This window comes from Strix uralensis, chromosome 9 (genome assembly GCF_047716275.1).
Source record: "Strix uralensis isolate ZFMK-TIS-50842 chromosome 9, bStrUra1, whole genome shotgun sequence".
Classification (NCBI taxonomy): domain Eukaryota; kingdom Metazoa; phylum Chordata; class Aves; order Strigiformes; family Strigidae; genus Strix; species Strix uralensis.
In genome coordinates this window covers 7911129-7936911 of record NC_133980.1, presented here as the reverse complement: position 1 = coordinate 7936911, position 25783 = coordinate 7911129, and the positions used below count along the sequence as shown (strand labels likewise).

At 35.0% G+C, this 25783-nt stretch overlaps 1 protein-coding gene across 1 annotated transcript in view; it reads right to left on the bottom strand.

The window, feature by feature from the left end:
* NAALADL2 (N-acetylated alpha-linked acidic dipeptidase like 2) overlaps positions 1–25783 on the bottom strand; it is a 489848-nt gene that overhangs the window by 116913 nt on the left and 347152 nt on the right. The window contains exons 7-10 of the mRNA XM_074878173.1: positions 14797–14940; positions 6372–6464; positions 1722–1927; positions 98–217 (exon numbers count right to left, since the gene is read on the bottom strand). Of these exons, the coding sequence (XP_074734274.1) occupies positions 98–217; positions 1722–1927; positions 6372–6464; positions 14797–14940 (563 nt within the window). The remainder of the gene's footprint in view (positions 1–97; positions 218–1721; positions 1928–6371; positions 6465–14796; positions 14941–25783) is intronic.

Below are 25783 nucleotides of genomic sequence, written 5' to 3'. Positions count from 1 at the left end.
AACCTCTACCTAGAGCTATTTAAAACCAACCGCCATCAAGGGGGTTAACCATGTAACCTCATAAAGCACTTGTGAAAGAAAATATTTTATTTCTAACCTCTGCTGCCAGTTGCTGAAGAGAAGGGGATGCAACAGGGTGTAAAGTTGAGTTGCCTCTGACTGGATTATGGAGGCTAATGTAAGCCACAACATTTCTTTGAAGAACTCTCTTGAGATCCTACAACATAAGCAGAGCAATGGTTATTACTATGCATGATTATAATTAAGACTGTGTTTTGTTCTTGTGGTTCCTTCTACGGAAAAACTGCACCCTATGTTTTTGTCCACTGTGATTCCCTAAGTATTACTTAACTACTACTTCTTACAATACGCTGTTAAGAACTTTGAAAGGTATCTTAGTATTATTTTTCTATATAGCAGAAGTCATAATTTCATTTCACACATCATATCAACGAAATGCAAACAGGCCTGGGAGGAATTAAAAGTGACACTTGTAAGGCCAAAAATGAAACAATGAAAACATAGTGTGAGAAAATGTGATGGCCTTTTAAACTTATGCTTAACAGAAAACAAACTTCAAAAGCAATCATTATCAACAGTTAAATGTACTCAAATTTTTAAAGACCAAATTCAGATTTGAATCGCATAACTTTTCCAGCGTTTTCATTTTATTATTTTTTAGATTACAAAAACAGTATGTACAAACTGTTCCAATTATTATATCTCTTTAAAAAAGATTCCCTTTGCCTTCTCAGTAATGAGTTACTGCTTGCATGAAGTGGCTCTTTATATTGAACAGAAGGGGTGTAACGCAATTACATCTGATGTAAAGCTGACTTGAAGTGGAACTAAACAAATTTTGCTTCCAGCTTGGATCTTTTCAATTTGATTTTTTCACCCGCTCTCGTTTCTGAAGAATAATCATGTTGGCAGTATGAAACTTCAACGAGAGCTAGTTGCTTCTCACGTAGGATAAAAAGCAATTAACTCATTAACCCTTCATTTTATGTACTGTTTTGATTCAGTAGCCATGAACCTCTCTGCTAGTTATTCCTTTAATTTATCAACTGAAGTCCACTGTAATCATATATGACCAACAGTAATCTGATGGGGTATTTTCCTTCAATAAGCTGAGTTCTATTCTCTTGAAAGTAAGAGCCCAAGAAATTGTCTGTGTCAGATTGTATCTAACTCCTTACCACAAATATGTGAAAAGTGAATCACAGCACTAGCTATGGAGACACTGAAATGTTTATGTAAACCAAAGTACAGTTCATTCAGTATGTGCTTCATTCCATTCTCCCCACAGCAACGCCTATCAATTCAGAATCAGTAATTGTTGAACCCCCAAGAAGGAGGAAAAGCTATTCCTGGGCCTAGGTCTTCCTTGAGGTTCTTCCCCCTCCACCAAATTCTGGCAATGCCCTCTTTTACAGTCCTCTGCTGAATTAGGGAGGGGAATCAGCTCACAAAGGTGTTGTACACACGACCTTTACAGCTATGGAAACAACTTGCCATCTCATTATCACACATGCTCTGTTCCACAGGAACTGCCTGTATAGATGCTTTCACTGCATTTCCTATGGAGTACACGAATGTACACAGACAGACATCACAGACCAGTTAATGAACCATTATTTCTATGTGGTGATTGCATATGGTTTTCATGCTTTCAACAAAAGCAATCATTACTGCAATGAGTCCTTCTAAAATTATTTTACCTCCGCCCATTCATAGGAACCAATGTTCCCAAAAGATGTTCCTCCCCATGAGCAGAAAACAATGGTCCGGTCAGGTCTCCAGCCTCTCCTAACCTTCAACATCAAGGCTTGTATAAATGCCGTGATGATAGCTGTGCTACTGGCCCATTCTTGTCCACCGTAAGTGTTCAAACCGTTGTGATGACTACCAATGATGATGTATCTGTCTGAAATGTGAAAAAAAAAGACAGACAAGAGAATCTTATTTCTTCTGGATAGAAGAACTAAGAACTTAAAAAAACCTAAAAAATGAACTGTATTAGTAGTCTGCAATGTCATTTATACAACACAATGCTGTCAACAAAAATTCATACAATCATGTGCAAGACAATTACACAAATATATAAAACTGTGAATACTACTTAAAAATAAACTAGTAAATAATGATATGTATATACTTTCCTAATTTAATCCCTGTGCCCTTGTCTTCATTGTTTGCTTATTACTCTCCCTTCTTACAAATCTGATATATACCATTTTTACAGCCAGGACTTCATCATATAGATAATCTAATAAAGTTCCACGCTCACATTAGAGTGTTATGAAAAAACACAAATGAATAAGCAGGAAACTCCACCTTCAATAAATACTAGTGTCCAAAAAAGAAAACAAAAAGTGTGGTAGTACAATGAGAAACATAGAAAAAATACACAAAGTATTAGTACTCCCTCACCTGGAAGACTGTGTTCAGTGCTCACCACCCTATCTCAAATAAGACATTGCAGAAACAGCAGTTGAGAAGCTGGTAACCAGAACGGTTATATATCAGGACTTAGACTTCCATGTAAGGAGACACTGAAAAGACCTGGACTGCAGGTTTAGAGAGGAGACATGACAGAGGAATAGAGATAATGAATGATACAGAAACGGTAAGTCAGACCTAGCAACTTTGATGATATTGAAAGAAAGTATTTTATAAAATGAAAAGCAAGAAGTTTCAACCTGGAATAAAGAACATGCCTATGGTTATCCCGAAAAAAAACCACAATTTTTTTCAGAGAAATTAAATGAAATCTTCATCTCTCAAGGCATAATATATAATCCAACTGCTAACTCACAAGTGTAAAGACCTTATTGTGTTCCAAAAGGATGATGTGGTATGAAACAACATGAATGACTAGTGTGACTGACTCGTGTCAAGAAGTCTAAACAGAGTTACGCTGAATGACTCATTAAACTATTAGACCTTCTGCGTGAGATGAATTCACAACCAAAGCCTCTTTGAAGGATTGCTTACTGGTTGTGTTCTGATATTTAGTAGTGTCTTTTTCTGGTCCAGATCTAGATTTTTAGAGGTGTTCTTTCCATATTTCAGGTTACTGGTAGTGAACAGAAGAATTGATAACAGAAGAATTGATAGTGATGACAGATCCACAACAGTCTCGGGGTGTCATTTTGGTTCCAAAAAGTTCAACAAGTTTTGGTTTTCTTTCTTTATCCAAGGGGATTCATTCTTCACTGTTGTCAGTACACTGGAATGTAGCAACACATAAGTGGTAAAATGCCCACATTTCATAGTAGCTTATAAAATGAAATATCTGCTCCTCAGTATTTTTTGTAGTCACTGCTGCCTAGAAACAATTTTAACTGAACACCAAAGATGCTTTCATTATAAAACCATTCTCTACCAAACTGGACTTTTATCAGTTTTGTTCAACAAAATACATGGCAATGTTGTCTCACAAGGAATCAAAAATGCTTTTCAAACAGGGGATCTGTTATGTACCTATAAACCAACGTTTTCAATCAACTGCTTGGGGTTTGTATAGGTAAGTGAAAATTTCTTTCTAAAAGCAGATATGCAAAATGTAAATCTAAGTGCACATAATAATTTAATGTAACAAAATGCAATCTAAATCACATAATTTTGCAACTTATGTGTTACATCATGAGACATTTAATTATAGGTTGCACTGACAGTGAAAAATCATAGCATCTTGAAGTCACTTAATGTTAGGAGTTGGGAACAAAAATAAATGGCCTTACAGACTTCTGGGTCATTAGAGAAAGTGCCACTAACACAGGGTGATCAGACAGGATCAATGCTTGCCTCATACTATAACCTCTGTTCAGTCTGTGAACAGTGTATGTGAAGGGGAGTGTAAAGAGATCTTATGTAAAATGGTATAGGACATTTTGATGGAGAAGAAAGCTGCAAGCAGCAACTTACTGTAGGAGATGCCAGCTGAATGAACAGGGGTAAAACATAACAGCTGGTGCCTCCTTTGAAATTCTTCATATTTGCACATCTCTCCCTCTTGAATAGAGGCAATACCCTGAAGCAAATGACTATAGGAAAAGCATAGGAGAAAGGATGGTCATGCTTACAGAGGCAGCAGCTGTCCTTTCTCATAACCATTTGCTGAAGCATGTAGAGAAAGAGATCACATGGTAAGAAAAAAGAGAAAGAAAGGACTAGAGATAGAGAAAAAAAATATCCATTTGATACTTTTGAAAGTGATCAGATGGGATAATGTTCAGGGTAGTTCAGATAGTGACAGGGATTTATCATTAAAAAAGGAGTCTTTATACTGTCTTCTCTTGTTATACATCCCATTTTCAACCATGTCCAATAGGGCTACAAAACCAGTGTTATATTTTTCGTGTTTTAAAAAGCTACCAACTATCACACTTCCTCTGCTCCTAAATCTTTTAATATCTTGGTTAGATTTCAGATGCTCATTGTTACTCCACAGATCACATGTCAAATAAAATCACCATTACATAGATGTGTTGTTGTGCATGTGTTAGCAGGCCTTTAAGCAAAAAAAAAAAAACAAAAACAAAAAAACAAACGAGAGAGATGCACCCTTGGTGATTTCATTAAGCACTAAAAATCAATTTTGCTTTCTTTCTGCATTTCTGGGAACATAAAAGTGAATGTTTCAAGTGTATGAAACTAGCAAAACCCCATCAAAATGACAGAGAATCAATTCCATGAAAACATCAAGTATTCAAATCAGTTGAGAGAGCATGGCTATACTATCAACCAGGAAGAGCAGAGAAACAAATAAAGGTTTAACATTGTCTCTGTACAAAATGTTATCCATGGTGCATTACATGTTTAACTTGTGCCTACATTAGAAGCCAGTTGCTATGGCCCTTGTTCAGCAAGACATTTACAGGACAAACTGTTGGCATCTAGGTACTGCTGTTGACTTCACTTGATTATATATCCTTAAATTCTTAAAGATAAGCATATACTGACATACCTATAAAAAGTAGCTTCTAAACAAGAATACAATAATAAGATGAAAAATTCAGGTATAGAGAAGGTAAAGAGTTTATTAAACAGAAACTGATGCATGCTTTTTATTATTTGTCTTGCTTCTGTTTCACAATTCAGTAGACAGTATGTCTAAACATGGCAATTTCTACCTTTCAAACTCCATGACAGCTATTTGCAAAACACTAGCAATAATAGACCAGTAACTTCAAATTCTTGAAGGAAATTTAATCCTTTACTGAAATTTAATTCACTGTGCTAATATAAAAAAAAAATTGTTCTGGTGAAAAGTACAGCATTCTGTACACAGAAAACTGAGTTGTCTTTTCACCAACAGGAGTAAACTTAAATCTTCTCTACCTCCTTCAGTCCATCACTTAAAATATGAAATGACTGGCCCAGTTCCTAAGGGACTGTAGATACATTTGCAGCCTTTCTTCTGAACCTAATAAAAGAGTATTAATCAAGGCAACTGTGATGATGTTTTGATGATGATGCCATCTATACATTAGAAATTGGACTGGGTCTACAACATTTTGCACTATGTAAGTAACCAGCAACAGTGTTCATTCATGTTGCAGAAACCCTTCAACTTTCAAGCAAATTCACCTGCAGACAGAATAAACTCAAAACGATCGTCATTCCTATGATGCCCCGATTATTGCATTATCTATGTACAACGATGAAGGAGGGACGGGCTTTGTGGTTTACGTCACAGTTGCATACAGAACCTTATTGTTTAGTTCTTAGACATACAGAACAGTAATTACTATTCATAGACTTGTAGAAAACTAGCTTAAGGCATGATTGTAACACAAAGTAAGGCTGCAGCAAGTGTGATTAATAACTTCGTCACAGATTTTTGTACATTATAATCACACTTGATATTAGATTCTTCACTAAGCCAGAGATCACGCTGCCCTACATCTTGGTTTCAGTGAGACACTTGAAATATGTAGGGATGTTCTGGACTTGAAGCAGAGTTTTATTTCTCTCAAAATTCTGTTAACAGGAAAAAAATAAAAACCTTTTCTAAAGTTGTATAGACAGCTTGTTTATTAATTCAAATCATGCAATACAGTACACCCTAAAATTAAAATCACCAACGTATTTACTTGGTATAAATATTCTCTATGGTCTACCTGTAATTCCTGCTTGTTGTGTAAAAATACGCTTATTTTAACTATAACATCCTCTTGAGCTCATTCGCTTTTTAACCTTTATGTTCTGCTTTGTCGTAAATCAAATCACAAACTGACAACAACAAAGGCTCTCTCCTTCCTCTGTATTAGTGCATTATCTGGCAAAATAAAATCCTGATCCCAGCTATGACTCCCAGCCATCATGAAACAAATAATCGATACAAATTATGAAGGACTACTTACCAGGAAATACAGTTCCTTTTAAATATCCAATAACATTAGAAATTGTCTTGTAAGATGTGACTGACTGAATATTCAGACTGATTACTTTTTTGCCTGTTAAAAGATAAGAAGAATAAAAAAAGAAAATGTTAAACTTGTTTATGCAGCCAAGAAATCTACAGGCCACAGATATAAATTCCTTACACATTAAAAAAAAAAAAAAGTAAAAATTAAGAAAAAAATAGATACTGAAGAGGAACCAGAGATTAAAACATGAAATATTACATTATTTTCTTAGTCCCATTTTAGCAATGGGGTTCAAAGCTAGAATATCAAAAGAGATCTCTACTCCTTGAGTTAAAAGATCATTCAATTCACCCAATAAATGCTGCCAGAATACAACAGAAAAAAAAAAAAATTAAAAGACTAAGAGCTACATAATTCTACGATAAGGAAATTTGTCTTAATCTTTATAGGTTTTTCTCACCTAATCCTTCGCCCAGGTCAATCTTTCAATAACATTCACAAATTTATACCTGGTTTATATTACACTATCCATCTGGAGAAAAGCCCCTACACTAAATCAGATGGGAAAATTTAGACCTCTGCATTACTCATCACTTTGCCAGCATACCCTTTGGTGATATACTTGTGAACTCATGCCAACAGGAGACAGCTTTTGTTGGCTTAGCCGATATCAGCTGAGGAAATGGTGTAAATACAAACGCAGAAAAATTCCAAAACCTGCTAAAATGTAAGGGATTTGCCAGTATTGCTATGACAGTTGAAATTTTAGCACAGGATAAAGCCAGAGAAAAGTAAATGTCTGAGTTAAATTAGCTTAAAAAAAATTAACTGTCCTTTTCTGAGAATTACTGTCATTCCCTGAACACACTAACCATACAAACTCCTGCAGTTTGTGGCAATGGAAACAAAACAACCAACTACAGGGAGCTGCTGATACCTTTTAAAATGTTTTGTTTGGATTGTAATAGACTGTATTAACATTCATCTCATCTGAAAGGTCATAACTTCTATCTGAGAAAAGTGAAAATGTCTTAAACCGCTCTAAATTAAATGTTAGCGATTGTCTGACAACCACCACTGTGTCATCCTAGACCTTCAGGGAGGTTCTCTGACATCTCGAGTGCTGCATCACTCCCATGACAGACCTGCGTTTAAAGGCGTCTTTGAGCCAGAATTCTTCAGTGTCCATATCCCAACTGTCACAGACCAAAATTAAAATATTCCACGGATCATTTTGCTCTCTATCTCCCAGGCTATTATCCTCCCACAGATGTATTTCTAACAGTTTGTTTCCTGGCTTTGTTTTCCGAGATGTCCGGAATATGCAAGTGGGGAGTTTACTGCAACATGTAAAATAAAACCAATAGATCTCTATGACACTGTTCTTCAAGGTTCATTTGCTGGTACTTCATCTGGTAAATTTACTTTAAAATGCACTTAAAATAAAATCCAATATATTTTCATTTACTAGTCTTCATTGATATTTGAAAAAAGCAAACCAACTGCTAGGATCTGTCTTTGTTTTAAAAAAATGTACTAGCAATATTTATTTTACTTCTTAGGCAGACAAAACCTGCATTATCAACAGATGTGTCCTCTATGTGACAACTCTACGGTTGCTTTCCAGCAAAAGCAGAGGAAATGCAAGTCAACCACGGTTAATTAGAAATAACCCACACCACACTATTTTGCAATAATCAATCACAGTAAGTTAATATTTTGATCTGTCATGCATGTGTTAGGGTTCGAGTTGTAATTAACTTTGCCCTGCTGTAAGCTACTGTAAGGTTCATTAACACCATGTGATGATGAATTGCGTTTGTTCTATAAATCTACAGATATTATTCTAGGATGTAAAAAAAAAAATCATTAAAAAAATATATTAATCCAAATGGTTCCACTGTACTGCCACCTACGTTCTTTTTTAGGTCTTTTAAAACAATGTGAAAACAGCTCATGGCATCCATGTTGATTAAGCAGTTTAAATGTGACTATGCAAGTTACTTCTTTCTCACCTACAACCATTCTAGAGCCAATTTACTCTGCTTAAAGATTTTCAAGGTAAACTGATTTCTTTTCCTTTTTTAACCCTACAACACTTTAAATGTATGTTTCTTTAGGCCCCCTTTCAGACTAAAGAAGATAAATCCTTTTGAAGACAACTGACTGAACTGTTTTTCTTTAATCGACATCAGCTATCCAGCCTTCAACTGACAATAAAGAAACAGAAAATTAACTTCTGGTAATACACATATTCTGGAATCAGATATTCGAGTTAATAGTCATGTAACACAGTAGTCAGCTTAAAGTGACTTGGGCTTAAAGGCTTAGTACACCAGATGAAAAGGCTGAAAGTACTCTTTGGAGTATACAGCAGAAACGAAATTTAATCCCCCTTAAACAGTTCTGACAACAAACCTCTCTTATTAATGCTATATTTTAAAGATCTTGACAACTTTCTTTTTTTGTGTATTCTCTGGAAAACTATGAGGAGACTTTAGCTTAATATTATTTGGGATACTCTTTAAGTTTATGTAAGTCAAAAGCTACTTCCTAAATAGAAGAGCAAAAAAATATTTATCATCAATATTTTTTATTTCTTGACTTGAAATCTGTAAATTCTAATACCAAATGACTACCTTCTCTTACAATTACACAAGGTTTTTTTAGAAATGCATGGTTATTTCACACTCATTTGACTGACAATTTTAGAACTTCAGATGAGCAAAACTCTTACTTGTAGCCTGTAAAATGTGGTATGTTTTATTTCTTTTTTTGCTTTTAACCTTATCCCAAGTTCATGCCAACATAGAGGAATATAAACTTGAGCCCGATTTTAAAGGCTTTAAAGTAATATCAGATGCCACAGTCATGATGATACAGTAAGAACTCTCTGCACTCAATGTCAAAACACCATAAGCTATTTACATATAACAAATAATAAAATTTCTTCTATTGGTGATACTGTATGGAATAATATGGACTGATATGTAATATCTGGAATACTATTAAATACACCTATATGATAAATATACATTAAAACATAAATAACAGCAGATTTTGCTGTCATATGAAACAAATGCTTTCTTTTCATTAGACATTTTCTAGAATAACTGAGTAAAATTCCAAACTACTACTACTACCATATTAGATTGCCTACTTAATGGCCTTTTAAAATCCTCCTGGACTGTGAAAAATATATTTTAGTTAGTTTGCAGTATTTCATCATGTCAAGTTGAGTGTAAAACCTTATTTATTCCATATTTTACATCAGTTTTCAATTAAGTTCAAACATCGGACTTTAAACAAAGAAATGTAATGTTCATAAGCATTTCTAAAACAATATAACTTATATACCAAAGATAATATATGCAACATAACTACATACTTGCAAAAGCAAATAAACTTATAAAATAGTATATCATTTATATATTATCTCTGAGAAAATATTGTGTGACACTATCAAATTGCACATGCAAAAATCAATACTGAATCTATGACAACATGCAGCATTGTTGAATTATAAAATTCTTTGTGCAGGAACATGTCTAAACTCCTAGACAGATGTCCCTGTAACAAAAAGCCTTTACTGTTTTTTTTAATATAAGCAATATACCATCTAAATTCAATCTGTTTGAAATCTAGTATCCCTAATTTTTTTCCCTACTAGATTTTTATTTGATTAACCAACTGTCTTGCCTACTAACTATATTCTCCTTTAAAAATGGATATTCATAGGCCCCAAGTCCTCAAGCCCAATCTTGGTCCGAAGAGCTTAATGAATAAACTTTTTGCTATTTGATCATACTTTCTGATCTACAATAAGGAATTCAGCAATAAATCTATTCAGACAAAAAGCTCTTGAAAAAAAGTAATGTCTAGAACAAAGTCCGTTAAGGAGGCTCTATACTGGGATGGCCTAATGAGATACAGAATGAATGTGCCACAGTATCAAAGATAGCTAGCTATGAATTTTGAGAATGCTTCATACTGTATAGTTGTATTTCATAATCTCACACTATTTTGATTCTTTACCAGCTTTACAGCAATCAAAACCAAAGCATCACACACAAAAATAACGGCACAGAACAGAATTCTGAAAATATATCTTGATCAACTCCAATTCTGGTACAAAAAGTCTTGAGGCTTCAAGTAGTAGAGAGAAAATATATAAAAAAAATGCTTCACATTATGTTTAATCCTTTTCATGAACTTCTCTTTAAAAAGAGAACAGAACTTAAAGCAATCACAAAAAGAAAATCCAAGAGTATTAGTATAAATGTTTGTAATATTTCATATCTAGTATGTCTGTATTATATCTGACTTCCCTATTTAACATGTACTTCTTTCAAATGGCAGTAAGCAATACCTGCAGAACATCATTATATTTTTACCGTTATGTACAATGAATTCAGATTTGGTAGATACAGTAACATGCACTGCCACACAATATGTCGATATCTTTCTCTATTTGTTTTCTTAGATTTACATTTAGCATCGTGCAAATATCTAGAAATTATGGGTTTGTATATTGATATCATATGCCCTTCCTCCAACTGAAAAGAAGACAGGCCAGATTTGCACTAGTCCAGCACTTGGCAGAGAAGTTTGTCTTGGACGATGATAGTCTTTTATGGAAACTAAAGGACTCTTCCAATTACTCCTTTCGTATAATTAATGATTCAAATTTCACATGATCAGAGTTGACTATAAAACTCAGTGTAATGACCAATTGACATGTGGAACTGTACGAAATTGATGTTCAAAGTCTTACAAAAGCTATTCTTTACGTTATGCTACAAACCTGTTCAGTAACAGTCACTTCTGGTTATCTATTCCACTCTCACCTTTTTTTGGTAGAGGGTATGGATTTGTTTGCAGCCTACAATGAAGTTTTGCATTGCAGTCATTAAGATGATTCAGTATTGATCAATGACTGTATTTTGTAGGCTAAAAAAAGGTTACAAAAGATCAAATGATTCTACCTAAAAAGCATTTTTATCTGAGCCATTTTACTATCTATAGAATGCTGGGAGTCTTTGTATACCTGGCTCTATTATTCACACAGTGTTTGATATCATTCAAGTTACTTAAACTATTCATGCTTTGGTTTTACTATTTTATAAGTTAAAATATAAAAAACTACACCTGCTTCACAGCAAAAGGCATTAAGAGCTCATAAGAAATGGGATATTCTTCTGTGTATGTTAACTCTACTGATATTTTCTGAAATAATACACCCTCAATGATTTTGGCCGATCCAGACAAAGAGAGAAATAGGGTTGGGTTTAAACATCAGTTGGTTGAAGGAACTTAGCAGCCTTTAGGTGAGATCAGTGCATGAATTCTTGCATTATACTTTATGTAATTTGAGTCACACTGCTCAGGCATACTAGGTCAGACCAACTGGCCGTCTAGCCCTTATCTTCAAGAGTGACCAACAACACATATGTGGAGAATGTAAGAACAGGGTGAACATACAGTGATTCTTTCCCAAGACATTATTGTGCCCTCCTGTGACTTGAAAGTTATTTAGTCAAGTGGGGTGTGGGGAGCGTGTGGGGTGTGTGTCTGGTGTTTAAATTATTTTGATTCTTTTTTTTTCCCCCTCAGTGAATTTTTAAGTAGCCTTTTTTCACTCACGTAAATTTTTAGCATACACAATATCCTGTGGCTGAAGAGGAAGAAGGGAAAGGGACCTCTATTAATAGCCATTTATGAATAACTTGAACACCTCTCATCACAAATCCTTATCTCTGTTGGTGGTTATCTCTGTCTCTTCATTGATTTTTATTTTACTTATTGTTTCCTGTCATTTTAAACAGCTACTTACCCGTGTGAACACTTTTCCTCATATACCATGTTATCTTATTTTTCCTAAGTTCTAGAGAGGATCTCAGTTGAGAACCTTTCAGACAAAATTCCCTTGATCTCCCTATTTAGAAGTCTGGCAACTCAAATTCCTCAGGGTTCCATTCATCCTCTGAAAAATATGGCACCTTTTTCCTTATATACCATATGACAATGAAAGCTATTTAATCATGCAAGTTGATCTGTGAAATCCTCAGGTCTGCCCTTCTGCCACAGACAGCTGGAGATTGATCACTAGTGAAATCCCAGATCTTTCTCATCTTCTGTCTTCTCAGATGCGAATCATATAAGTATGAAAACTGACGCTTAAAGCCAAAGAGAAAGATTACACATATATCTCTAGTGTTTTTTAACTACCAGACTTCCAGGCTATCACCTTAACACCAAAGTATATGGTTATTAGTGATGAAAAACACTTTGTAAATTAAATTCCACAAGATAGATTTACTTTAAATACTCAAGAGATTCATTGAAAAGGGATGATTTGCACCTGACTAAAATCTACCAACTGGCAGGTAACAAACAACAAAGGAAGTTTACTGCAGCACAGCAGGACTTTCTTAATTTATGTTTATAGTTTTATGGCAATCTTCCCAATGTTCTAGCAAATATCCTAGTAATATTCTGTGAAAAAAGAAAGCTTCAGAAGTGCACCGCTTCTCTATAATACTTCACTCTTAAATTCCTTCTAATTGCCCATTTCTGGGAAAAAGTTCATGGGAGCACAGAATTTCAGATTAATGAGGATTAACAACGATGCACCATACTAAACAAAAAGCAAATCTAATTACTAACTTCAACTAGCACAAAACTAATAACTAGCTTCAATTCCCACTATTCGCTTTGTAGGTTCTAAGCATCCAATATATCTCAGATGTTTCTCTTCATATCCTCCCACTCCCTCTGTCACATTATGTCTCTTGAAAACTGCAAGGCTAAGGGAAAAAAAAGGCAATGTGAGAAAACTATATATAAATGTTTAATCATTACTGATGAATCTGCTGTTCAGCTTTTTGAAACATACTGATGAGAGAATGATGATCATTTTATTCTAACAAATTTTAAGCCAACCAATCATCTGAATTGCTCATTCACCTCTTTTGACAGATAAGTGATGAGTTCTACGTCAAGCGAAATCTCTCCCTTAAGCTTCTTGAAATCAACAGGAAGACTGCAAATTCAGCCTTAACTATTCTCATATGCATTGCTCTCTTCAGCATTTTCTCTTTAGATATTATTATTTTTAAATAGTTGTACAAGGTTTCTCATCATGAGACCAGTCTTTTATCTCTTCCATTAAGGCTGCTACTGAACAATTCAGCACACTATATGCTCTGGCACATCTATAGTTTCACCATTATTTCAAGGCAGAAGATACCATAATGCATTATAGAATTATGCAAGGCTTATTATAGGCTCTGCTTGCTCAATAAAATAAGAATTTAAAAAAGAATCTCACATGGATTACTTTACTTTAAAGTAAAATTTACTTTACTCAGAAGCTTTACGTGAAATCAGACATAAGCCATTGTGTTCACCCAAAGCTGAACATGGATTGGCTCTTACTACTCTGATAGGTTGGAATATTCTTTCTTTCCAGAAATTTTCCACCACACAGAATCCCTGCCTTCTCAGCGAAACAAAACAGACACGCCACACCTGCCACAAAATAAGTAGAATAAGCTACCCTTTAGGTGATTCTGTCCCGCAGACTCCACACAAAGCCTTCTGAGAAACGGACACAGTGCAGTCTTTTATCTTTCTAAAATGAGTATCATTTGCCAGCCCAAATTCATGCTTTCCTTCAGGCACTCCAGCCGTTGAAAATTCCTACAATACTATCAAGCTTCACACATCCTACCTGGAATGGTTAAGCACTTGTTCCTTCCAAAATGACCCCTTCTTTCCTCTTTATATAGTCTTTGCCTACTGGTTGTATCTTTAAAATACCTAGTCAGCCATGCATGGAGAGCAATAGTCCTGCCTAACCACAACAGCTTAAACCACTGAAGCATGAGGCCTTTCTGCCTTTCTTTTTAGTATGTGTAACTACAAATATTAATACAAGTCATAAAATTAACCAAACTTTTTTATGACTTGCTGCATTGTATTCCTATTCCACAATAACTTTCCAAAAGAAATAAACAAGTGATACAGCACATATGTGATAGTACAATGGTTGCCCTCAAAATTTGCTTTTACTGTTATCATCACTGCATTTAGCACAGGATACAGTGGCTAACTTCATTTGCCTTCCCTTTCCAAGATGACTGCTTCAAATCAATTCATTTAAACAGGCGTTATAATAAAGTATACCATTTTTCTGCATTTTTTTCTGGTGAATGATAGACTAGTACAAAATAAAAATCAACACAGAATTACTGTTTAAAAATGTATATAATCTAGAACATTATCTGGAACCTGTTCCTTCCTTCATTGAAACACTGCAGTATCTTTGCTGGAAGACTGTGTTCTCAATTTTTTCCCCCACATCAGTCCTTGAAGAACGTTTCACAGTTAGAAGAAAGTATTATTTAAAAAGCATTACCTGTAGCTGGCGGCTGGAGATGTATACACCTATCTTTTTGGACAGTGTCCCCAGGTAAGGAAACGAGTTTTTTGGCAAGCTCTGCAGAAATAGGTTGTACTAACAGTGATGTGAGGTTTGGTCGATATTGTCTGTAGCTTCCATCTTAAAAGACAGAAAGAGACCAGCAATTTAGTAAATGAAAAGTAGATTTCTCCTCTTCATATACCGAACAAAAAAGCAAATATCTACAATACAGCATAAAACAACTGATTGAGATAAGCAGCCGTTACTTTGTACTTACCTTGCCAAAAAAAAGAAAATCCCTTCAAGAACATATGTCACAAAAATACACGTACATATTGACAGTTTCTTTCTTGTGGAACTGTTCCCCAAACTGTCAAAGAGTCTGAGCAGATACTAGATTGCATGTGATTTAAACACAACCAAATTATTTGGTGTGTAGCTAAAGGAATCGGGGAAAAATAGAATTACTGATCAGCGATAACTTTCAAATTCAAGTAAGAACTGAACACAGCCTTACAGGGAAGAGCAGACATTTAAACAGCCTAAAAACACACATAAGTATCTGTCTTCACTGAACGATGCTACTTAGCACTAAAACTGTTTAAGGGCGGGCTATCACACAAACAAGTGAGAGCTTTGACAAGAAACACACCACAGAGGATGCATGTTGATGATATAATGGCAACCTGCATATACCATAAAGCCTGAAAATTTTAATATACACCTTCCTCTTTTAAAGAATACAATCTAATCATCTCATTGATTCAGAGTGGGTTCAATGCAGTTAAGGTGACTATAACTTATTTTATAAATGCAGGGGTGTTTCTGTGATGGAAGGTTGAAGGCTCAGGTGAAAGAGGCCTGAAATAAGAGCATATTAAACAGACATGTCAAGTGGAGGAAGGTGTAGATCAGAAAGCATCAGAATACTTCATTATACAGCTTTAAGATCTTAAGAAGCCACCACACAAACCTCACAATATCAGCAGATTCATTAATATTTTAAAAACTCCCTTTAACTGAAAAAATGTGAGTTTCCACACACATGACTGTCCAACATTTAAGCATGGGAAGGTTTCTGATGAGATAATGAAATATTTTGGGAGACCAACTGACAGAACTGGGAAAAAAAGGCAAACTCTGCACATGGAAATGCTCTGAAGTGCTTCAGGACAAAATGCGCATCTGTTTTTGTCAACTATTTCAGCTGGCCTAATAGAGGCATCATCTCTTCCCGTGGAAAGCAAGAATACTCTTGCAGATGAAAAGTCCACCATGGGAAAGGAGAGCAGATTCATAGCGTAGGACAGAAAACAGATCTAGAACAACCTGCAAAACTCTAAAAGCCTTCCAGTGTACCTGCCCATACTGAATTATTTCCAGACTTCCAACTAGAGAGTCAGAACACAAGGCCTCTCCCCAAGACCTCTGTGAATCAAATAGCACATTTTCTGTTGATGTGGAGTTCTTTACAACCAAAAGGCATCCTTTACATTCTGTGTGACTACAACCACAAAGGGAAGAAGCTATTAGAAATCAACAGCACACGTTCTAATAAATTTATATAAAATTACTATCAGGAGCATTGTTACTGAACCACAACATAGGAAAATTCACACATATCCTCCCCTTTTTTTATTTTTTGTGTTAGAAGCTCCTGAGACTTCTTACTGTATACCCTTAATCAGAATGCAAAAATTGACCAAGGCTATAACATTTAACTATGGGGGGGGAGAAAAAAAAAGTGTTGTTCAGCTTTAATACACAGTGGAAATGTTAACAGTGTTCACTTTGACAGAATCAGAGAAATTTTTAAGTGAAAAGGTGAAACTGGCTCAAAACATGATAATTTAGAGAAAGTTTTGTCTTATCAAAAGTTGGACAGGGTTGAAAATCGCTCAAAGTTATTACTTCAGTAAATTGATGGTAAAATCAGTTTGCTCAGGCTTTGAGAGTCTGTTTCTGGAATCAAAAAGATTCCCAAAATGTCCATCAGAGATGTGTAACTGAGACATTATTTTCTGTCTATTGTTGGTCAATCTGAAGACTATATTACAGGAGCAATGAAGCTCAAAATATTGCAGATGAAAAGCATCTCCCCTTTCTCCATTTACCCACAACTTTACCCACACCTGAATAAACTGTGAAAGATACACTTTCGAGAACAACTTACAGGAGAAAACCTCCCATGTTTATAAATGAATCCTTTCACAATAAAAGATAGAGTTTGAAGTATGGGGCAAAAGAAAAAAAAAGTAAAATAAAACATTGAAAATATAGAAGGGGAGATTTAAGTTATTTTCTAATAGGAAGAATTCATAAAGACTTGCCTAGGCAGGTGGTAAAATCTCTACAACTGAAATATTTTTAATGAAAAGATTAAACAAACATCTGTCAGCAATGACACAGATATAGTTGATCCCCTCCCTGAGGGAAGGTGATAGATTAGTTGATGACTTAATATCTTTTCCAGGCCTGATTTCTATATGCTGCTCTAGTAACTGAACTTCCTGAAACATTTACAAAAAAGCAGTATAGGAATTAATATTAAAAAATGCTTTAAGAAAAAAGTAAAAGTTCCTTTCCCTCTGCGAGCCATTTTTTAGTTGCTATGAGAGCACCTTGTTTTGGAGACTGAGGAAAGCTATCTGCATCATGATCAGGAGTCAAAAGTGAAAGATTCAAGACCTATCTCCCCAGTAAAACACAATGCACATTGAGAAGTCTGGAGATTTCCAGGGCTACTACTCAAAGCACAATCGTTAAGTTTTTAAATACTCATGGGCTTGGTGCTGTATCAACTGCAAACCAGTGCGGTGCAACTTCATAAAGACACCAGTGTATTGAAAGAACTTTGTGAGATTCTTGCTTGCTCTTTTCCTGCTGGGTGCCAAACTCCTTGGAGCACATAGTGCTTTTTCAGGATCTGTGAGGACAGAAAATGCTTTGAGAATAATTTAAATTTGAGATTTTGCTTGTAATGAAATTTACTTTGTTAGGATGAAAATCTTCCAAGAAATAAAATTCCTTCCTCTATGCAACTCTAACAATCTGTGTCAGGCCTAAAACCGCTATTAATTTAAGAGACTCTAGAGAACATACGGGAATGTAAGAAGAAAAATATGCTAATCAATTATTAATTTTAGGAGCACAAAAAGAGGCAAAAGTTTCTGCATAGAAAGTGATGACTACATTTCTACTTTTGCAGTGACTGTGTTTTGTGTTTTCTTTTTCAATGCAAACACAAACCTTGAGCATCAGTTTCCACACTGCTCAGTCTGGGATGCACACTCATAACCTAGCGTTTCATAGTGTTCTATCACTTAACTTACTGGTATTGGTAACATATTCTGAGATTTCTGAAAAAGTTTTGCTGGGAGAATTTAACAACAGTATTTGTGTACCATATGCAACTCAATTCTAGGTTAAAGTTCAATTTTAACTTTGTTTCCATGACTTTTGTCAAGGCTGAAAAATCAGAGCACATGAAACAGAAGACAGTTAGTCACAATGTCATACTTCTCTACTCAGAAGAATACTGCTCTACCCACAGCTTATTCAGTATTATGCAATTAGGCTTTTATTTATTTTTCCGTAAAAAGTTTGCTATAAGAATCAACTTTCTGTTCATTTTTCTTTAAATCTGAGATTCAGAGAAAGATTACACAGAATATTGTATTTTGTCATCATCTGTTTACTAAAGTCACCCTCTGCCAGGATCTGATAAAACAAAAAGTTAATAAATGTCTAAAAAGTTTACTGATAAAATTCATTAAAATAATTCCTTCTATGACCTGAAACACTGTTTTAATGATGTCTCCCCCAAAATACAGAAAAAAAGTAGCCTGAACACTGAACCATAACTGTACATACTCATATCTGTGACTTTCTGCTGCATTAATAATAGAGCAGTGTTAGTTTTGAAGTATCTGAAGTGAATGGCTCATTAATTTTTCACCTTAAGCTTAATAGAAATTTGACAAACAGTTTTATGCTGAGAATAGACACTCCAAGTAGGACTTCACAGCACATGATGAGAATAAATTAGAGCATAAGAGACAGAATGAAGTGCATTTGGTCAAATAAAATGGTGCTGTCATTCAATTGCCTGAAGTGAACAGTTAGTTCAGCGCATTGCTGTAGAAGAGGTTTTCTTCCATTTACACATTCCCAGCGTATCTTCTGCACTGCCCTTTGTCAGCACTGGATCTTGTATTAACCATGACAAAACCAAAGATATATAAACTGGCACATCACAGACATTTACATTATTTGCACTTTGAACTTGTGTACAGCTTACCCCCCAGCTTTGCTGATACATTCAACAGCTGTTAGGCTTCCACTGGTACTCATGAAGCTAGTCACAACGGTTTCTTTATACTTCCCTGCAAAATCAGTTTATCTGTGGTTTTCTTGGCTTACATCTAACCACACGCCTAGACTGAAAGGGACTGTGTGGTGCCTACTACACGGAGACTCCACTACCTGATTGGTGGCTCTAGGTATTAAAACCACATCACTACTGTTAATCATAATAATTCTGCTATGAAGCAACTATTTTGTTACATATTCAGCTACAGCTGCTTACAAGAATGTCCATGAGCAGCATTTTTAAGACAGACATGAATCTTCCTACTCAAAAAGCAGCCTTCAATTAAGTCTTCACACTATCAATACTGCTAGACAACACTTGCACTGTCACATTCATGCATTATACACCAAGATTTGATTTTTTTGTTGTTGCTGCTGTTTATTCACACTGCTCTTTCAATGAATAGTTCCATAAAGTAACACCTTTTCTTAAGACAAATCTTATTGACTTCCTATATACTTTCCAATGGCACTATTAGTATGAGTATAGTTAAACTCATGAAACTGAAGGATTTCTAGGTTGGAAAAGACCTTGAAGATCATCAAGTCCAACCATTAACCTAACCTATAGAGATCCTAACCTATAGAGATCCCATCTAAACTCTGATATAAAACGTACCCATTTGCCACACCTCACAAAGTCAATTACACAGTTCTTTTCCCTCCTAAATTCTCTCTTTGAACACAGGAAGAAAAATAAACTGATTCTGGCTGTCACTTCTTGGTGTAAATGGATACAGTGAGAATGTTGATCCGGAAAAACTGATGCCGTTTTCCAAGTGCTTATGAACAGTAAATTCTGGGAAAGCCCCACATCTGCTCAGTGTTTGGACTTTGAAAGTCAGATACATGTTTTTCTGCATATGAAGTCAAATGGAGAGCTCTTTCTCCATCTCTCTAAAGCAAAGAAAGTGGTGCTGATTGCCCTATGGTGCTTAATATGGAAGTCAGAATGGATTTTATTAATGGGAAGGAGAAGACCACAGCCTCAGACTTAAAAAGTATCTTGAGAGGTATAAGCTAAAAATATCAGCAAGGGTAAGAAAAATAACTGGTATAGAAAAATGTAGTTGAGAAACACCAATCCTGAAGCAGATGCCCATGGAGTGGAAGTAGTAACAAGCAGTTTCCTGCTATGTCTTTATTCAGTTCTCTATGAATTATCCACTAGAATTACAGTGTGGAACATATGTCAATTTTGAAGTACTTTGCTTCACTGGCCATTGGTAGCAATATGGAGGAAGAGAAAAACATTTGCTTCTCTTTTGTAGAAAAAGAACTTTGAAATTCTGCAACCAGAGATTTTAACAGCAGCCCCAACTAAGGATGTTTAAAAGCAGCTTTACAGGCAATGAAGCATGAGATGATGAACTGTTCTGCCAATTACAACAGCATTGTGGCAGCTTGCATTTCACGATGCATGACTCACAAATGGACAAGGGATGCTTAGAACTATGTACTGATTTGAGATATGGGTGAGAAAGACGGCCGTGCCTATTAAAGGTGTACGTGCATTTACAGAAAACATAGAACTTAAAGGCAGTGAGGATCATGTAGAAAGAAAGTGACTGATAGTACTCAAAGTATCTGAAAAACACGTTCAAATTTTTCTTCACATTGGTGATGGATAAAGAGAATTCTTTAAAAACACTTTTAAAATATTCCACATTCTCATGGCGTCAAGAGTTAATGAAAAGAGTTTAGAAGAAAAACAAAGATATCACACCTCCTGTGATAAACTCCCAAGAGTTAACAAGACCACACATTCATCGATGCATACAAAATACATAACACTAAAGAGATATTGTTTTGCTTTACAAGTATATTCACCGTATTCTCTTTAAATCACATTTTATCAATGGAGTGGATGCAAATCTAGTTATATATTGTTCAAGACTGTCTCTTTAAACAGATTTCTACTGCCCTTAAAAATAAAACTAGAAATTCTATAGCTGATATGGAAAGAAAATATACCTCTACAACCCACTGTCACCTTTTTCCCTCCGTCTCAAGGAAATGTGCTTAACCAATATGAAACAGAAAAAACCATCACTCCCCTGACTCTTGCTGTAAATCACTCTTGTCTTAAATGCCTACTTAAGGTACTTCAAAAACGCTGTCAGTCTTGTTTCTTTTAAAGATAAATAGAATAAAAAGCAACACATTTATTTTGTAAAAGCAAAACTATTTGACACACTGATGCTAAAACATCTCATTAATCCCCCTGTTCCCTTCTAAAAAATATTTAATAAAATGGCAAGAATTAAAAAAAACAAAACAAAACAAAAAACTTTTTACTCTCACAATTTTGAATCCCCGTTTCCACTTAGCTTCTTATAGTGACTAATCATTAAAATGACATAGAAGTGGCCAAAATAGAGCAAAATTACATAACACTTCCACACCAATTGACATGGAAGTAAGATTTTTCATTTTTACATACCCTACAATTATGTAACCGCTAAGTCACAAAAAGGGAAAAGCAATTCTTCTGCGTATTACAAATAGTTAAAGCATATTCTTATGTCCTAGTAACAATGGAATGTAACAGGGGAGAAAGAACAAGGTAATTCTCAGTTCCTCCTGTGTTAGCAAATGCTTGTCTCACTACTGAACTGAAAGCAACTCTCCACTGACAGACAGCAGGTTGGGCCATGTGACATACAAACTACTATCCATCCTTTTGACAGTGATGGTAGGTACTCAAAGGGGTTGACAAAAGTTGTATGAGTTACAAGACAAAAAATAAAGAGTCCTCAATATTTTAAAAATAAGTTTATTTAAAAAATTCAATAATCATAAATTTAACTTTCTGCACAATTTGTTCTTTGCATGCATGCTGAATTCAAAGCAGCATCTTCAGAACTTTAGTATTTCATTTTGGATACTGAGGTATTCTTGATATCAAAACATCTGCTTAGTATGTTCTACCTTCATTAAATTTAAGAACATAGGTACTTCACACTGTAAGGGTGTGTGTGGGGAAACAATCAGTGCTAAAAACATTGGAAACACTCAAAAACATTAGCCACACAAAAAACTAATCACAAACTGCTGCAACCATGTTATCCAAGTCTTAAATTGTATAATAAGTATCTTTAAGGACTACAAAAATAAATATTGCAATTCTTACTTAAAATTTAAAACTTTGCACCAAATTAGTCATTCAAACATAATAGAAAATAATTCTAAAAAAAAATTATTGTTAACTGGTATTTTGTATTTTCCTAAAATATGCAGAAGTATTAATCAAACAGAATTCAGTAAGACTGCTTGAAGTGATTGCTCTAATGTTCAGAATTACTGCATAATCCAAAATATCAAGTATCAGACATACACTTGGACTTTTTTTGTACCTTTTCTCTTAAACTACTTCATGAATCCTATATCTGCAAGTCTATGTTTAAAATGTATCTATTTGTTGCTCCCAGAAAATATATTTTGCAGACTATTAACTATACGATGTTCTTGAACTGGAATCTGGAGGGAAGTGTGTATGTACGTGTGTGTACATGAGGGAACACAAATCAAACTAAGCTGCACAGAGGTGGCTTTTAAAACTGAAATATTATAGAACATTTTGAATTCAAGTGCCAAACACATTATGGAATTCATTACCAATTTCATTGAAAAAATATACTTTGCTCTGTGTCTGAGAGCTACTTGGGTCTGTCCTATCTGCGTATATATCCTGGGTCAAGTACAGCCTTAGCTCAAATTTACTCCCTTGACTGTGGTTGTGCTACAAATGAATTTGGCCTGCTCTGTTGAAATGGACACAGAAAACATCCTTGGATCCCAGATTCCGCTACTGCAAGGTTGGGTCACTCCCTTAAATATTTTTTGAAAGCAAGGATTTTGAAAACATCAAATTATATGAGTAAGATACGAGGTAAGTGACACAAAAACTATTCCATACTTCATATTTTATAATATAGTTCACAGACACACATTTAGTCTTGAACATAAGCACTCTACATTTGCTTCCATAATGCTTTTTACCTCCAGGGTAAGTAAATGACATTTCTTTCTAAAAAGAAGGTTAAAATACTCAGATTTTATAACTGCCTTTTCCAATCTGCAGTGCCATATTCCAGTGAGACCTTACGTATTCTGATACCAGTTTCCTTTTCCTGTCTGGTAGCAGCCCACAGTGAGAAAAACAGCAATGATGATAATGCAACAGCTCTTGTATTCTGAGTGGGCAAGCAGCTTTCCTCTTGTTATGGCTAGTTACAGTAATCAGCTAGCTATTATCTCTCCCATGTTTTTTTAAAAGATGAAAGGATGAGAATAGGGAATAACTGGTATCAGTCAGTTTACTTTATGTTTGCCCAGCAGAACCAAAAATTTCTGTCCCTCCTGCAGAAAGGATCCAGGTAGTCACCAAGCATGGGCATCCTACTCAATAGTGTGATAATAATAATAGATAATAATAATAATAGATCATTAAGTCACAGTAGCAGATAAGGCAGAAGGCACATCCTTGATGTATGAATTATGTTTCCTATTAACCACTTCAAGAAATAAGCAACTTCTGGCACATTCAAGCATTAAAGGGCTGGTCTTATGGTTTGTTCCCTCATGAAAAATGCCTCAGTTTTCTACACTGGTGATGGCCACTATAGACAAAACAAACAACAAACATTGAAATGAGACACTGATACAGATTTCCTTCCCTTCAGTCATGATTAAGACTACAAAGAGCAAAATAACTGTCTTGCTTTAGGTGAAATATGTTTGCAGAAGCCAGAATATACATCAGGTTACATATCCCATCACTGTTCTGGTTATGAACAAGCATGGAGTCCTGTTTACCCACAATAATGAGATTTATTGTTATTAAAAATAATAAAAGCCCTATAACAGTCTACAAGGAATGGAATGGAAATAGAAAATCTCTAAGAAAACACTGAAAGTGACAGGTTTAGGATACCAATTATTTTGTTTATAGTATGAAGTGAACACTGCAATGACTCAGAATCACGTGCTGTCTGTATATATTTGGTGGACAAAATGAAATAAAATTGCATATGTTATCTGTGGTAGACTATGCTTTTCTTACAATAATATATATCTCTGATTTATTCTTCCATATTTGCTTGAAATCACGGTAATTTCCATTTTGGCTTCAGTTTGATGACATATGGGGTCATCCAAGGGTTTGAAGTCTCCCCCTTTTCCCAGAGCTTGTTACTTATTCCTCTCCCCACACTGCAGTGCCATTAATTGTGCTAGCTTGATTGTTTCAGTGGCCATACTATGAACCAGATCAGCAAACTTCCTTGAAGTTCTTTAAAGCTCCATCAGTTCCCCAACAGCAGTGCTCTTAACAGCTAAATCAGCAGAGTAGGATGTAAGCTAGGACAAGGAGGTAGATGGGTTGGCAGGAATTCCTTCAATTCTTCCCAAAGATTTGTATTGTCAAACCACAATTACAGAGAATACTCTTGTCCTCTAGGACACAAAGTGACTCCTTCTTGGCACAGAATGACACTTAAATATGCACATCAATTCAAAAGCTACTTACAACTTTAAAAATAATAATAATAATAATAATAATAAAAATCTTTATTGTCTTCTTTTTCTCTAGGGTTTTTATTTTTTTAAAAAAAACCCTTTGTTTTTTTAAATGTAACCACCTCACCTTAAATTTTAAAAATCAGAGCCTGATGATATAATCCTCACATAGAAAAGGAAAAGTTAATGTTTCAGGGTCTGGTTTATAGAAGAACTAACTGGTAAATCTATCATAATCATGCGATAGTTGAGTAATGACAGATCAGAACTGAGACTTTAATACCAGGTCACATCCTAATGGACAGATGCTTGCGTACGCACAACTGTGTAAACCAGAATCAAAAGCAACAAGCTTGTCAGCCAGACCAAGGGCTATTTTAAATACTGAATCACAGCATATACATTGAATCAGCTTTCTGCATACATATTTGGTTCCTTCCTGCGAGGGTTGTAGCAAACCAACGGTATACCTTCATTGTCTGTCCCTATGTAAAAAATGCTGTTTTACACCTGCTCTGTTGACTCAGACTTCAATAATGATTACTGTTCCATTGATATTTTGTAACATTTCTGGAGCAGTGTATGAGGTACTTGCTTTTATTCTGTATAAATTCTCTGATTTAAACTAACAATTCTACACGTTGCATTCTAGTATTAAGGTACACAATTGGGTTATTTTTTTTTTCCTCCTTTTTTGTCTCTATACTATGCTAATAAATGTCAAATCAGGAGGGCCTAGATTGCTTTCTCTTCTCATTCTGCATAGCTCCGTAGCTCCCCCATGTCACATTTGTTTTCTTATCAGCAAAACATTTCTGAAGTTCTTTGTTTATAACTGTAGATATTAGCATTTCACTCATTAAAAAAAAAAAAAAAAAAAAAGAATCCCTTACTTTCTCTTTTGACTGCCATCTGTTAAGCTTCTCCTCAGAGAAATTAACAAGTATCCATATTGGATCTCTGAACTGCAAATATTCCATCATCTGCAAAACTTATGAAAATAATCCCCTTTGGAAAAGATAGTCTTATATGAAATTACCAGAGAAGACAGAAACATAAACAGAGGGCACTGTCTGGATATTATACGAAG